We start from the raw sequence: 17,306 nt of genomic DNA, 5'->3' as shown, positions 1-17,306 counted from the left end.
ATTTGTTAAGCACAAACTGTGTGCTAGGCACTGACAAAACACTATACCAAACAGTCAAAATCCCTGCCCCCATGGGGCTTATATTCTAGCACAGCAACTAAGACAATAAAGAAGTTAGATACAGACTTTGTTAAGTAGTGGTACGTGTTAAGGAGGGGGAAAAAAAAAAAAAAAGAACAGATTTGACTTGAGGGAGAGCAAGATACTCTAACTGGAGAAAAAGTACTCCACACAGAGGGGTACAAGTGAAAAGGATTGAAGGTGTGAGAAGGACCTGATTGAAAAACACCAGAGGCCAGCTTCCATGGGCTTGAGAGGCTTAAAAACAAAAACAAAGCACTAGACTTTCCCTAAAAACATAAGCTGATACTAAATCTCAGAAAACACCTAAGAACCTCATCACTAGGTTATAAGGGTATAGAAAACTATATTTTCAGTTGGCACAAAAAGATATACAAAGAAAAAGACACTATTCACTAAAGATCTGAAATCATACCTATACGTGGCCTTGGAGTCCAGTCGCTAGAACTTGCATGTGAGGCTCTATCATCCTCATCACTTTCACAGGAATGAAAACCATTGGTGATTATTTCATCACCAAACAGAAGGTTATCTGCAAAAGAAACCAAAGTAACGCAAGGCTGCTGAAACAATCTGAATCTAAAATGTATGCAGATCTGTAACAGTTATTATGTAAAGATTTTCACTGAATAAACCACTGAACATTCATTCATACTGACTATGTAAAAAAAAAAAAAAAATGCCTACTGGGTCAGCTTGCACCATTCACAGGAACAGTATGTCTTCATCTTTAGGGATTCTGCCCATTATCTACAACTTTCAGTTCATCAAAATCTAGAAGTAAGTTAATTATACTTAATCAAAACACAAAAAGTAGCAATCTAGTTGGACTGAATTGATTGATCACAAATAATGGGAATGCATGAAACTTGTCAAAAATTTAACAAGTGATTCAAATATAATCACAATAATTTTCCCTTCTCTTATATAATACCAGACACAAAGATTTCTTTGCATCATTATTAGTTTCCCATATTAAACTGTATTTACTGAAATCAAGGGTCGTTTTATTAATGCAGACCTTAATGCTCAGGTATGGCCAAATGGTCCACTGGTAAGATTTATTGATAAAGACAAACATCCATCCAAGACATAAACAACTCCGATCAAAAAAATGAAACCCTCAAAGATGACATGACATACAAAACTAACACATCTATCTGCTTTAGCATGCCAGAAAAATGTCAATTCGTGTTTCAGGGTTACAGATACGCGCGCGCGCGCACACACACACGCAATTACACCTACTCTAAAAAACATGAGCACATAATCAGAAAAAAAGTACTATTTATATTAAGTACTCAAGGTACTATAATGCTTCCATACCCAGCATTAATTGCACCACAGAATGGTAATGTCTTTAGAATAGCCTTTGCTTTTCAAATTTTGCAGGCTATGGCTTTAGAAAAAAGCTTTGCTCCTGAAAATTTAAAACAAGTTTAAAAATAAAAACCTTCAAGGGGGAAAAAAAAGTTACCAACTGCACAGGTGTGTCAGTTTGCAAACACAACTGCAAAAGGTCGATGCAAGGGACAGACAAAAGTTGCAGATTTAAGTGTGGAGAGAAGGGGTGTGAAAAAGCGAACGATGTTTAACAAAGGCAATATGCTAAAAGAGTTAAGAGGATAGAGAAACTTACTTTAAAACCAACTGCAGGAGCTGGGCGGCCCGGCGGCTGCGCAAAGCGCAAGGCCGCCCAGGCGGGCCGTGCAGGGAAGGAAAGAGGGAGAGGAGGGGGGAGTACTCGGGCCGCTCCCGCAGCCGGGCCAGCAGCCCCGAAGGCGCGCAGCTAAGGAGGCCCGCGATGGGGAGCGGGACGCCGCAAAACCAGCCCTGAGCCCCCGGCCCGCCCCAGAGAACCTCCTCACCCCACACCCGAAGGGGCCCCAAGAGAGGGAGGAGGGGATGCGCAGTCCCAGCCGCCCGCGCCCTGCGCACCTCGGTACCCAATCGCCGCCGCCGCCGCCGCCTCTTCCTCCTCTTCGCCCTCGTCGTCGTCGTCGTCGTCGTCGTAGAAGTCGTCGGCCGGCGGCGGCTCCCGGGTTAGGCCCTGTAGGCCCGGCCCATTGTCTCCTTCTCCGGCCGTCGCCGCCTGGGCCTCCCGCTCCTCGCCCGCCGCTGCCGCCTCCCGCCACAGCGCCGCGGCCGCCGCGGGGCAGCCCCCGGTCGCCGCCGGCACTTCACGCTCGGGGGCCGCCCCACCGGGCTCGCCCGGGCTCCGCCCCAGGCCTGGACAGTCTCTCCGCGGCCTCTTGCGGAGTGGCTCTCCGGCGGGCGGCGACGCGGCCTCCCTCTCGGCCACCACCGCCGAGGGGGAGCCGCCGGGCTGAAGGGCGAGCGCCGCCTCGTCCGCCATCTTCCAACTGCCTCTCTGGCCCTCCTCCCTCGCCTCCTCTGCTCCCGCTCGACTCGCGGCACTGGCGCCCCCGCGGCTCGGGCTGCGGGAGATTTAAACCCCGTCACGTGACCCGGCCCTCTTCGCCCCCGCCCTCCCGCCGCTCCCGCCACCCACGCGGGCCGGACCACAACACGGCGGGTCACGTGGCGGGCGGAGGCGGCGTGGGCTGGGAGGAAACTCGGCCCCACCCCTCTGCGGCAAGCGCTTCTCGCAGCCAAACTCTCCCGTTTCCCAACTTATTTTCAAAACTGTCCTCAAATCACTGCCTCAGGGGTGGCCCTAGTTTTGGTTCACCCTGTGCGTTTCCACTTAAGTCTGAAGTGCACACCTTGCTTGCCTTAGTCTTTCTATATTTAAGATAAAGGTTTAAAACTTCGTTCTTGAGAGGCGATAAGGAATGAAGCTGGCCAAGGCTTAGCTTCGTGAATTACACTGGATAGTCTCGTTAACCAGCGTTAAGTAGAGGGAAAAAGACGCAGTTCACTCCGCACTTTCTTCACACCCTTCTGATAGCTGCTCTTAGCTCCTTTTTCTTCCTAAACACAGAATGTTTAGCTGACTGCTTTCCCCCCTTCTCTTCATCGCATGTATACGGTGGTGTAGATTGTCAAATACTTAAAGGCATATGTCCCCCATGAAAAACCTCTGACTTGGGGGGGGGGGGGGTTGGAGGTTAGCATGTCTGCTTTCTGACCCCAGCTTGGCTCCAAAAGTGTGAATTACCTTCTCTGAGTGTATTAAGCCCAGTGGGCCGTATGGAAAGAGCAGAATGAGCATGAGTTGGGCCCGTATACACTTCTGAATTTGGGTTGGAATTTGCGATTCTTGCCTACTAGCTTCAGCAATTTAGCCTTTGTAAACGCAATATTCTCATCTTTAGTATGGTAATTTCTTATTCGCAGGGTTATGAGAATTGAACAAGATAGATGTAAAGTGAGGAGTACCTAGTGGCTCAAAAATATTAGTTCCTTACACAAACAAATAATGTAGCTCTTTGCATACAAGAAGCCCCTCTACTTTCCACCTTCCCTGAAATTCCAGGAGCCTGTCCCTCCATATCTAGCCTTAACTAATGACTCCTATAATACATGGCAGATCTGGAGCCAATGGTTGGTAGGGCATCTGCCCCTGCAGTATGGCATTAGAACTGCTTAAAGGACTGCTCCAAGTTTATAGTAAATCATACCTGAAGTTTACCATGGGGGCCTACCTATACTGGGCCAATTATTTAGGCAAACAACCTAAGTTGTTTCTTCAACCTTAAAAAAAAAAATTAGAATGTTGTAAGTGTATCACTAAGGCCCCATCTAAATCCAAAAGCCATTGCACTTCAAATTAAACTGAGAAACTTTGTCTACAACTACTGACTTTTCATTTCTGAAAGTAATCTCTTTTGTCCTTAAAGCCTAGGAATCATATTTGATGTGTTCCTTTAGATTGATGCCCTCTAACCAATCGGTGACCAAATCCTGTTGTCCTTCCCTTCCCTCCTACACTCTCTCCAATTCCTAACTACATAGACACCTCACCCTTCCCGGCTGACATTCTTGGTCCTGCTCTCTCCCTACTTTCTCCATCTTAACCTGCAAAATAGTTCATAAATTGATTCTCAACCACACTGCTGAGATGTAGTATATGAAATGTTGAGAGTCAGTATCCCATCAAAATTGAGAGAAAGATTGGGGTGCCTGGCTGGCTCAGTCAGTAGAGCATGTGACTCTTAATCTCAGGGATGTGAGTTCTAGCCCTACCTTGGGTGTAGAGATCACTTAAAAACAAAAACACCTACAAAATAAGGAAAACAGTTTATCTTTTTAAAAAATTTGAGGGGCACCTGGGTGGCTCAGTTGGTTAAGCATCTGACTGGCTCAGGTCATGATCTCGAGCTTCTTGAATTTAAGAGTTTGAGCTCCACATCAGGCTCTGTGCTGACAACCCAGAGCCTGGAGCCTGCTTCAGATTCTCTATCTCCCTCTCTCTCTGCCCCGTTCCCACTCACACTCTGTCTCTCTCTCTCAAAAAAAATGAACAAACATTAAGAAACATTTTTTTAAAAATTGAGGGGCACCTGGGTGGCTCAGTCGGTTAAGTGTCCAACTCTTGATTTCAGCTCAGGTCATGCATGATCTCATGGTTTGTGAGATCAAGCCTGGTGTTGGCTCTGTACTGACAGTGTAGAGCCTGCTTGGAATTCTCTCTCTCCCTCTCTCTGACCCTCCCCTGTGCATGCTCTCCCTCTTTCATTCTCAAAATAAATAGATAAACATGAAAAAAATTAAAAGTTTTGAGAGAAAATTGTCAGCTTTTTGTGAGAAAGGCATTTGTAAGCTTATGGACATCCATTACCTATTAATTCAATCATTCATTTATGTATATTGTACATCAAAGACACTTGCTGATATTTATGAAATGCTATGTGATCAATATGGTTGCCACTATGCTGAAATATCAGAAAGCAGTATACATGACAGGTAGGATAAATGAGACACAAGTGGTATTAAAAACAAAACAAAACAAAACCCTTTCAACTAGACTTCTGGCCTACCAGTAGTTGAGAACTACTTGCCTGAAATTCAAGTCATAGTCCTTAAAGCTTGCAAGCTTGCATTCAGTTTTTCAAATGTTACCTGAATCTGGCCTTCACCTTCTTATAAATATTTTTAGCATTAGTATACTTTAACTTGAATTTATCATTTTAGGAAGCCATTTTTTTTTAAATGAGGAAGCTCTTTAAGTTTTCATATGGGATGATCTCTAAGCTGCACAGTGTACAATGTAGAACAGTGTGTATAATATAATGCTATTTGTGAAAAAATAGAAGGAGGAGTGTGGAAGGGAGACCATATATATGTATTTGCTTATATATGTAGAAAATAACTCTGAAAGCACTTAAACACATACATGTCTGCCATATATTTGTCATACTTTTTTGCCTGTGCCTCCTTCCCTAAAACAATCTTCTCTATTCCTTATTCAATACATTATCCCCTATTTATTTGTTAGTTTATTTTTCTCTATGTTTTATTGATGGTCTCCCCCAACTTGAGCAGGAATTTTGTCCATCTGGTTCAGCTCTGTATCATTACCTTTTTAAAAATTTTTTTAAAATGTTTATTTTTGAGAGAAAGAGAGAGAGAGAGGAGAAGGGGCAGAGAGAGAGGGAGACACAGAATCCGAAGTAGGCTTCAGGCTCTGAGCTGTCAGCACAGAGCCCAAAATAGGGCTTGAACTCTACAAACAGTGAGATCATGAACAGAACTGAAGTCAGACGCTCCACCTACTGAGCCACCCAAGTGCCCCATCATCAGCTTTTTATTAGAGTAACTGGCACATATATTTATTGAATGAAAGAATAAATGAAGAATGGAAATTAATATTTCCACGTAGGAAAAGAATTATTGAATGAAGGATGATGGGCAGTGTGGGTCTAAAAAAGAAAAGAAAAAAGGCAAGAAGCAAGGGAAGAAATTCAGTTTGTCCCCAGCACAGTTCAGGTGAGAAAGTCTGTGAAACATGACATGAGATTGGTGGTACCTTGTTTGACAAGATGAACATAGGTGTACTGACCTATGAGGTGTTTTTCAGTTCTCTGATTCTTCAGACACCAAATGGGTGTTCAATAATTCAACTCAATCCTGACACTAACTACCCAGAGTTAGTAAAGACCTTACAGCTTAAGGGCTCAGTCTTACAGGACTGCCCCTAGTTCAGATGCCAGTACAAGTCCTAGAACTCCTGTACTTTTGACTAACTATAAAATGGGTGTTCCCATGATACCCTCCTAAAATTCAATCATTTCCTAGAATAGCTCACAGAAGTCAGGAAGACACATTACTTACATTTACAAAGTAAACATATCTTCTGTATCCTTACAAAGGATACAAATGAAGAGCCAGATAAAAAAAGAGGTACTGAGGGCAGGGTGCAGAAAGGTCCTGAGCATAGTAGCTTCTGTCCCTATGGAGTTGAAGTGCACCACCCTCTCAGGATGTGGGTGTGCTCACCAATTTGGAAGATCTCTCTATTGTTCAAGAGTTGTTTTTTTTTTTTTTTTTTTTAAGTTTATTTACTTATTTTGAGAAGGTGGGGAGGGGCAGAGAGAGACAGGAGAGAGAGAGAGAATCCCAAGCAGGCTCCACTCTGTCAGAGCAGAACCTGACTCGGGGATCAAACCCACAAACCATGACCTGAGATCATGACCTGAGCCAAAATCAAGAGTTGGATGCTTACCCGAGTGAGCCACATGGGCATCCCTTCAAGAGTTTTCATAGAGCTCAATCTCCAGCACACCCCAGCCCCTGTATTTGGAGGTCTAGAGTGGGCTGAAAGTTCCCACCCTCTAATCACTTTATCTTTCTGGTGACCAGCCCCATCTTGAGGCTATCTGAGGGTCCCAACTCAAGAACTACATCATTAGCATGAACTCAGAAGTGATGGAAAGGGGCTCATTATGAATAACCAAAAAACACTCTTATCACTCAGGAAATTCCAAGGTTTTACAGAGTTCTGTGTCAGGAACTGAGGAGAAAGACAAAATATTTTTTACTATATCAAAGCCTGTCATAGACTTCTGATACTAGTCACTAAGATTTTTTACTTGCTTTTTAGTACTAAGTCCCCTAAGCAGTCTTCAACAGTAATTTGGTTTCCATATAGAATTTCCCATTGGGGAGACAATGTTTGAAGAGTCAACATTTATATTCTGGCTGACTTTGCAGTTCTATTTATATAAACAAATAAACTGACTTTATAGCTTTAATATCAGTCTCATATGACTACAATTTATTAGAGGAGTTAGTACCAACTCTTTGTGTTCTAAAAAAAATGGTATTGACAAAACTAGTTACTAATGTGGAAAAATATAGATTCCTACCTCAAAGTAGATAAAAAAATAAATTCTAAGTGGGCCAAGGATCTAAATTAAAAAATACAATAAGAATATCATATAATTCTGTATGAAGAAAGAACTTAACTAGGACAGGAGCCATTTATTTATTTGTTTGTCTTAAAACTTTATTTTTTGGGGGGTCTGGGGGTGAGGAGGAGAGGGAGACAGAGAATCCCAAGCACACTGTGCACTGTCAGCACAGAGCTCGATGCGCGGCTTGAACTCACAAACTGTGAGATCATGACCTGAGCCAAAATCAAAAGTCAGATGCTTCACCAACTGAGCCACCCAGGCACCCCACGACAGAAGCCATATAAAATCTGTATTTCCCCATATGCTCCACCAAAAAAATTAAATTAAATAAAAAAATTAAGTTAAAAAATAAAATGCATATTTGACTACATAAAAATTTAAAATATGCTTAAATTTATTAGTAGTCACAGATATGCAAGTAAAACAATGAGGTACCCATTTTTCATTTCTTACATAGGCAAACACAAAACAAATTTTATTATTGCCATCTATTGCTTACCAGGATATGGGGGAACTAATACTCTCATACATTGCTATTATAGTGTTGGAAAGTAATCTGGAATATTTATTAAAACTATAAATATATACATACCTTTCAATCCAAAATTCCATTTATCTTAACAAAATAAAAGTATGAATATGTAAGGCCATGAATGCAAGAATGCTTATTATGGTATTGATGTTGAAGGAAAAGAAAAAAAAAGAAACAATCCAGATGTCTTCAGTAGGAAACCTGTTGATCAAATTATGCTATACACTTACTATGGCATATTATTCAACCATTAAAATGATCTATAACTGATCTCAAAAAATGTTTATGATGTACTGTGACAAAGCAAGTTGCACAAAAATGTGTATACTATGACCTTTTCTATTATTTAACAAATACCCACTTTTTTATTATTTTTAAAATCCCTATAGGGGGTGCCAGGGTAGCTCAGTCAGTAAAGCATCTGACTCTTGATCTCAGCTCAAGTCTTGATCTTAGGGTCATGAGTTCAAGTTCCATTTTGGGCTCTGTGCTGGGCATGGAGGCTACTTAAAAAAATAAATAAATAAAAAATAAGACCCCTAAATACGTATATACAAACCTCTATACAGATATGGCGGTAGAGACTTGGAAAAAGTATGGAAAGTTAATGTCAAAATGTTAACATTTTAATATCCCTGATAGAGGAGGTAGGCATAGATACAAGGGTTAGGGACACATCAATAAATGTTTCTTGCTAAAATTTCATATATTAAAATGAGAATATATATATGTGTGTATGTATGTATATATATACATATATACATACATACACACATATATACACATATATATACATAAAGGAAAAGAGGATCCATTTTTTGAAACTACAGTCTGAGGGCTAGAATCTGGATTCTGGGGTCTCCTCAAGCCCCTCCAACCCTATGAGGCTTAAGTGGTAGCTGACTTGCCTGTCTTAAACTACTTCTTTTTAAATTTCCAAGGTATAACCACAAGTTTAGCAGATGTTATTCTTTTATGGTTTCATGTATATTATTTAGTCTTTTTGATCAGTTTATAATACAAGTGTTGTACTTCCATACAGAACTTAGTATTCTATATATTATCAAACACCATTTGGGGAGATGTGTGGGATGTCCAAACTAAAGCAAATAGATAGGCTGATAATGTGGCCTGCCTTCCACCAGCTATATAAAGTCCTAGACCAGTGGTTCTCAACTGGGGCAATTTTGCTCCCCTACCCTCCAGAGGATTTTTGACATTTTTTTCTTGTTTATTTATTTGAAAAAGAGAGAGCAAGAGAGTGAGTATGTGTGCACGAGCTGGGAAGGAGCAGAGAGAAATGGAGAGAGAGAAACCCAAGCAGGCTTCTCACTGCCAGTGCAGAGCCAGATGCAGCCAGATGCATGAACCGTGAGATTATGACCTGAGCAGAAATCAAGAGTCAGACGCCTAACCAATCGAGCCACCCAGGCGCCCCTGAAGACATTTTTTAGTGGGGGACGTAGGGAAGGTACAACTGACATTCAGCAGATAGAGGCCAGTCATACTTCTCAACATTCTGCGATGCAGAGGGCAGCCCCTAACAAAGAATTTTCCAGCCAAAACATCAGCAGTGCCACAGTTGAGAAAGTCTGTCCTAGAGTTTCAACCACAGGGCAAGTGGTACTGGATGGGACTCTAACTGACAAAGATTCCCAAGGGAATGAGGGGAAGGTTTTTATTAGCAAGGCCATGTTAAAAAGCAGCATAGGCGGTGATTTTCAAACTTTGGTTTTAGCAGCTGAATTTATCTATTGAATGATCTTAACCCCATTATATAATGTAGATCCATTTCCTTTAACATTTAAAGGACTCACACCAATCAATAAGGAAAAGATTGATAGCCAGTTGAAAATGAAGAGTTTGGTTCACAGAAAAGGGAATGCACGTGGCTTTTAAACATGTGAAAGATATAAAACCTCACTCATGAAAAGAGAAACACTCACTAATTTACAATGAGATGCCGTTTTTCACATTATCAAGGTAGTAAGGAACCAAAATTTGATCATATGCTGCATTGAAAAGAATGTGCAGAGCCAGACCCAGTTGTACAGTAATAGTAAAAATGGAAATTAGTACAACCCTATGGAAAGCAACTTGGCACTGTTAATCAAAATGTAAAATGCATATACCTCTTAATCTGGCAATTCTAATACTAGAAATCCATTTTTATAGATACACATACTTGCATATGTGTAAAATGACTTTTATTCAAGAGTATTTATTGTGCCATGGTTTATATTAGCAAAAGATTGGAAATACACTAATTTGCCATTAAGAAGGAATTGGTTAAACATACAACCAGTACATATTGTTTATATGTATATGAATTGTCACTTAAACTCAGGAAATGGGTAACAGAACTTGCTCCTAGGGCATGCAAATGGGAGACTGGAAGACAAAGGTGAAAGATTTTGCAGGTGAGGCAGGGGTGGGAGAGGTGGGGGGCGTAGTGGGGCATGTGCCTGGGTGGTTCAGTCAGTTAAGTGTCCAACTCTTGATTTTGGCTCAGGTCATGACCTCACGGTCATGGGATTGAGCCCCATGTCCAGCTCTGCACTGAGTGTGGAGCCTGCTTGAGATTCGCTCCCTCTCCCTCTGCTCCTCTCCCCTGCTTCTCTCTCTTTCTCTCTCCCTCAAAAATAAAGACTTTTTTTTACTGTAGAACACTTTGTGCCTTTTGAAGTCTTCACCATGTGCATCATTATGTATCATATGTGTGTGTTCTTATGTCATACATTATATGTCTTAAATATATAAAAGGAGGGTTGTTCTGATTGAAATAGGCTCCCTAAGTTTCTACCACATCCCTCAAGGCATCATTAAGAAGATTTAGGGTCCCCAAGGAACACAGTAAAAAAGCCACTGTCAGAGTTGTGGTAGGGTAGACTAGCTGCTGTAATAATCATCCAGAGATTTCAATGGCTAAATACAGCAAAAGTTTACTTCTCATTCACACAACAATCCTACATGGGTGTTTTTCATCTGATGGCTTCTGGGGTCAGCTTTCCATTAAAAAGTGGCCAAGAGACCCTTGTCCCTTTTGTCTTGTAGCTTTGCCATTGGACAGGCAAAGGAAATTAAGTAACATCTGTTGAAAGGTTTTATGGGCCAGTCCTGGAAATGATGCTACTACTTCTCCCATTCAACTGTCTGGGAATAGTCAAGTGGCTACACACAAGGAATCCTGGGAAATTTTATCATTCAAGGTGACAGAATGGAGTGGAGGGCAAACAGAAGACCATGACAAGCATTTAATGAAATCTAGCTACATGGCCAGTTCGTCAGCTGGATCCATTCATTATAACTTTATAAAGTTTCCTATTAGCTTTTCACCAAATGCATCCACCTCTTTAATGGTGTCTTTTGATGAACAGAAGCATTAGTTTTAATGCAGACTAATTTATCATTCTTGTACTTTGGGGTTTTTTTTAATTTTTTAATGTCGATTTATTTTTGAGACAGAGGGAGCCAGAGCATGAGTGGGGGAGGGGCAAAGAGAGAGGCAGACACAGAATCTGAAACAGGCTCTGGGCTCTGAGCTGTCAGCACAGAGCCGGATGCGGGGCTCGAACCCACGAACCATGAGATCATGACCTGAGCTGAAGTCGGACGCCTAACCAACTGAGCCACCCAGGCGCCCCACAATCTTGTACTTTGTATTGCATTGTTTGTTTTCTTTTTTTCCTTTTTTTTCTACTGAACTATAATTTACATATAACATTGTATTAGTTTTAGTTGTACAACATAATGATTTGATAGATAAATATATTGCAAAATGATTACCAGAATTTAGTTAATTCACCACCACACATAACTACAAAATTTTGCACATATGTATTTAGCCTTACTTTTTTAGCAATTTTTTAATATATAATACAGTTACATTAACTAAAGTCACCATACTGTACATTACATCCCTAGGATTCATACTGGAATTTGTGTCTTTTGATCATCTTCATCCATTTCACCCACCCCCTGCCTGTGGCAACCATCAAAATGTTTTAATGCATTTGGTTTTTTTTTGTTTTTAGATTCCACATATAAATGAAACCATACAATATTTTTTAAAATATTGATTTATTTTTGAGAGAGTGCACACATGTGCGCATGTGGGCCCACATGAGTGAGGGAGGGGCAGAGAGAGAGAGAGAGAGAGATACACAGAATTCAAAGCATAGTCCAGGCTCTGAACTGTCAGCACAGAGCCCAATGAGGGGCTCGAACCCATGAACCATGAGATCATGACCTGAGCCAAAGTCAGACGCTTAACCAACTGAGCCACCCAGGTGCCCCTGAAATCATACAATATTAATCTTTTTTCTGTCTGACTTATTTCACTTAGTATAATGCCCGCAAGGTTCATCCATGTTGTTGCAAGTGGCAGGATTTCCCTCTTTTTTATGGCTGAACAATATTTCACATATATCATATTTCACATTTTCTTTATCCATTCATCCATCGATGGATACTTAGGTTGTTTCCATGTTTTGGCTACTATAAATAATGCTGCAGTGAATATGGCGGGTGCAGATATCTTTCAAGATAGTGATTTCATTTTCTTTGCATAAATTCCCAGAGTGAAATTGCTGGATTATTTGGTTATTCTATTTTTATTTTCTTGAGGAGCCTCCATACTGTTTTCCATTGTAGCTACATTCCCACAATGTACACAAGGGTTCCCTTTTCCACATCCTTCCTAGCACTTAATATCTCTTATCTTTATTTATTTATTTATTTATTTATTTATTTATTTATTTTTAAATGTTTAATTGCTTTTTTTCAGAGAGAGAGAGAGAGCATGAGTGGGGAGGAGAAGAGAGAGGAACAGAGAGAATCTCAAGCAGGCTCTGAGCTGTCAACATGGAGCCCAACAAGGGAGGCTCGATTTCACAAACCGTGAGATCATGATCTGAGTCAAAATCAAGTGTCAGATGCTCATCCAACTGAGCCCCTCAGGTGCACCTCTTATCTTTTCGAGGACAGTCATTCTAACAGGTGTGAGGTGATATCTCATTGTGGTTTTAATTTGCATTTCCTTGTTGATTAGTGACGCTGAGCACCTTTTTATATTTCTGTTAGCCATCTGTATGTCCTTTTTGGAAAAATGTCTATTCAGATCTTCTGCTGAGTTTTTAATTGGATTGTTTGTTTTCTTTTGAGTTGTCTGAGTTTTTTTTTAATATATATTTTGGATATTAACCTTTTATCAAATATGTGATTTACAAATAGTGTTTCATATTCTGTAGGTTATCTTTTCATCTCATTGATGCTTTCCTTTGCTATTCAGAAAGTTTTTAGTTTGATGTAGTGCCACTTGTTTATTTTTGCTTCTATTGCTTTTGCTTTGGTGTCAAATTCAAAAAAATCATCTCTAAGACTGATGTCTAGGAGTTTACTCCCTATGTTTTCTTCTAGGAAGTTTATGATTTTAGGTTTTATGTTCAAGTCTTTAATCCATTTTGAGTTGATAATTGTATATGGTAAAAGATAGTGGTCCAGCTTTACTCTTTTGAATGTGAATGTCCAGTTTTCCAATACCATTTTCTTATTTTTAAGGTTTATTTATTTTTGAGAGAGAGAGAGAGAGACAGAGCACAGGAGGGGGAGGTGCAGAGAGAGGGAGACACAGAACCTGAAGCAGGCTCCAGGCTCTGAGCTGTCAGCATAGACCCCAACTCGGCTCGAACACATGAACCATGAGACCATGACCTCAGCTGAAGTCAGACACTTAACCGACTGAGCCATCCAGGTGCCCTGCCCAACACCATTTACTGAAGAGACTATCCTTTACCTACTGCATATTCTTGGCTCTTTTGTCATAAGGTTTTGTTGTGTCTTGTAAATTCCCTACATATTTTGGATTAAAGTCCTTTGTTGGATATGTGATTTGCAAATATTTCTCCCAGTCTGCAGCCTGTCATTCATTCTCTTAACCAGATCCCTTTCTTTACAGAGCAGAGGTTAATATTAACGAAGATCAATTTATCAATTTTTTCTTTTGTGAATTTTGCTGTTGGTATTATATCTAATAACTCTTTGCTTAACTCAAGGCCACAAATATTTTCTTATATTTTTCTTCCATAAGTTTTTTGGTTGTAACTTTACATTTCTGTCCACTTCTTTTGGGCTAGTTTTTGTATAAAGTATATGAAGTATCGGTCAAAGTGCCTTTTGTTTTTGTTTTCTTATTGTTTGCCTATGGATATCTAGTTGTTCCATCACTACTGCTAGAAAATACTGTCTTTCTCTGTTGAGTTGACTCTGCACATTTGTCAAAAATCAGTTGTGGGTTTTGTGTGGGTCTCTTTTAGATCTTGATCCCGTTCCATGGATGCATATGTCTTTCACCAATAGTATGCTATCTTGATTGTATAACTTTATACTAAATCTTAAAATCTGATAGTAGCAGGGGTGCTTGGGTGGCTTAGTTGGCTAAGTGTCTGACTCCTGATATTGGCTCAGGTGATGATCTCACAGTCATGATCTCACAGTTGTGAGATCCAGCTCTGCATCAGGCTTTGTGCTGAGCATGGAGCCTGCTTGGAATTCTCTATCTCCCTCACCCTCTGCCCCTCCACCTCTCGCACATGAGCAGGCACTCTCTTTCTCAAAATAAAGAAACATTTTATAAAAAATCTGGTAGTAGCAGCCCTCCAACTTTGCTCTTCTACAAAATTGCTTGGGTTATTCTAATTCCTTTGCCTGTTCATATAAAATTTTATATTAAGCTTGCCCATATATATCTAAAAAACCAGGCTGAAATTTTGACTGTGATCACATTGAATCCATAGTTCAATTTGGAGAGAATCAATATCATAACAATACTAAATGTTCTAATATTCTCACATAGCATATCTCCCTATTTATTTAGACTTTAATTTCTTCCATCAGTGTTTTGTAGCTTTCAGTATATAGATCCTGCACATATTTTGTTAGACTTATACCTAGAGATTATATTTTTGGGGTACTATTGTAAGTGGTTACTTTTTTATTTTTTAATTTTTATTTATTGTTTTGAATGGTACTTTAAAATTTTTTATTTTTTTTAATGTTTATTTTTTGAGACAGAGAGAGACAGAGCTGGAGCAGAGGAGGGGTAGAGAGAGAGAGAAAGAGGGAGACACAGAATCTGAAGCAGGCTCTGGGCTCTGAGCTGTTAGCACAGAGCCCGATGCAGGGCTCAAACTCATGAGATCATGACCTGAGCCAAAGTTGGACGCTTAACCAATTGAGCCACCCAGGTGCTCCAGTAGTTTTAAAAATATTAAATTCTAATTGTTCATTCCTAGAATATAAAAATACACTTGATTTTTAATATTAACCTAATAATCTGTGACTTTACTAAACTTACTTATTAGTTCTAGGAGCTTTTTTGTAGATTCCTTGATGTCTACATAGACAATCATATTGTCTGAGAAGAGAGATAGTTTTATTCTTTCTTTTCAAATCTATATGTCTTTTCTTATTCTTGCTTTATTGCACTGGTTATAATTTCCAATAAAATGTTTAATGTGAATAAGAGCAGACATCCTTGCCTTCTTCAGATATAAGGAAGAAGCATTCAGTCTTTCCTATTATGTATATTAGCTGCAATGTTTTGTAGACATTCTCTTTCAGGAGAAAGTTCCTTTTATCCATAGTTTGCTGAGATTTTTTTAAAATCATAAATAAATGTTGAATTGTTAAATGATTTTTCTGCACCTATTGAGATGATCATGTACCTTTTATTCCTTAGTCTGTTGAAATGATGAGTTACATTGGTTGATTTTTGAGTGTTGAGCCAGCCTTGCATTCCCAGGATAACTCCTACTAGATTTCATTTGCTAATGTTTTGTGGAAGATTGTTTCATCTATGTTCATTAATGATACTGATCTGTTGCTTTAATTTCTTGTACTCTTTCTCTGGTTTGGGAAATCAGAGTAATACAGGATTCCTAATATAAGTTGGAAAGTATTCCCTTCTATTTACTGGTATTACTTCTTCCTTAAATGTTTGCTAGACTGAAATTTTCTTTGTTGGAGGATTTTTACAAATTCAATGTCTTTAATAAATATAGAATTATGCAGGTTATCTATTTCTTCTTATGTGAGTTTTGGTTCTTTGTGTCCTTCAAAGAATTGGTCTATTTCTCTTGGTAATTTGATTTATGGGACTTGCTTGCAGTATTGTCATTATCTTTTGGATGTCTATAGAGTCTGTAGTAATGTTTCCCCTCTTTCATTACTGTTAATGATAATTTGTGTCTTCTCCTATTTTTCTTGTCAGTATTGCCAGAGGTTTATCACTTTTATTAATCAGAAATAAGGGAGTCTCTTCTCCACCTCTCCCATATTCAGATTTTCCCCGCACTCTCCAGCTATCACAGTCCCCTTCTTTAGTTCTCTGACTAGAAAAATGAGCTTTGTCTTGGAGGTTTAGCTGTCACATAATTCTGCATGATTGGGACCAACATTGGGGCAAAGCAATGAGAGAAAAGAAAGAAAAACATAAGGGGGATTCCCTACACACACACACACACACACACACACACACACACACACACACACACACTCTTTCAGATCACAGGTTCACTTTATCTTAGTTCCTCTGGACTGAAAGGTTTCTCACTGGGATTTTAAATGCCTGTGCCACTGCCACCACAATACAGCTCTGTGACTGGGGTTGTCCTTGGGGTAAGGCAAAAGAAAAAAACAACAAGGAGGATTGCTCCATACTCTCTTGCTTATAGGAACCCCTTTCCTGCTCTTCTGACCAGAAATGTAGGATTTCTCTAGGGGTTTTTGATACCTGTATCAACTGTACAGTTATGTACAGTTATGTGGCTGTCTTTGAATCAAAACAAAGAGAAAAAAGAGGAAAATGTGGGAAACTGTATGTGTTTTTCTTCAGCTTTGGTTCCCCTCCTCAATCTATCTGCTACTATGTTTTAAGTGTCCTTAAATAGTTGCTTTATGTATTTTGTCCAGAGTTTTTAGTTGTAATCATTGAGAAAGATAGGCTGTAGCGGGATTACTCTATCTTGGCCCAGTACCAGAACTCCTGAAGTGTTTTATTTATTTAAAAAATGTTTTTAATGTTTGTTTATTTTTGAGAGAGAGAGAGGGGGAAGAAGGGGCAGAGAGAGAGGGAGGGAGACACAGAATCCAAAGCAGGCTCCAGGCTCTGAGCTGTCAGCATAGAGCCCGACGCGGGGCTCAAACTCATGAACTGTGAGATCATGACCTGAGCTGAAGTCAGATGCTTAACCAACGGAGCCACCCAGGCACCCCTCTTGAAGTCTTTTATTGATCACATATCACACCTTTGTACTATATATACTGATACATATAATTTCATTTAAAAAACCACCTGAGTGTTAAAAACATTTCTT

General features: G+C 39.9%; 1 protein-coding gene across 2 annotated transcripts in view; it reads right to left on the bottom strand.

Annotated features, from left to right (window-relative positions):
- Positions 1–17,306, bottom strand: part of SIRT1 (sirtuin 1) — a 45,834-nt gene that overhangs the window by 24,091 nt on the left and 4,437 nt on the right. Inside the window, exons 2-4 of one of the 2 annotated variants that reach the window (XM_053888529.1) lie at positions 7,993–8,133; positions 2,020–2,519; positions 497–613 (exon numbers count right to left, since the gene is read on the bottom strand). In XM_053888529.1, coding sequence (XP_053744504.1) covers positions 497–613; positions 2,020–2,519; positions 7,993–8,012 — 637 coding nt within the window. In that variant the 5' untranslated portion in view covers positions 8,013–8,133. Of the gene's footprint in view, positions 1–496; positions 614–1,720; positions 1,921–2,019; positions 2,520–7,992; positions 8,134–17,306 lie in introns of those variants that run through there. The other variant, XM_019444333.2, reaches the window with a different exon arrangement.

The sequence above is a fragment of the Panthera pardus genome, unplaced genomic scaffold (genome assembly GCF_024362965.1).
Source record: "Panthera pardus isolate Hobbes unplaced genomic scaffold, ASM2436296v1 HiC_scaffold_22, whole genome shotgun sequence".
Taxonomy (NCBI): domain Eukaryota; kingdom Metazoa; phylum Chordata; class Mammalia; order Carnivora; family Felidae; genus Panthera; species Panthera pardus.
This window is presented reverse-complemented; position numbering and strand designations above follow the sequence as displayed.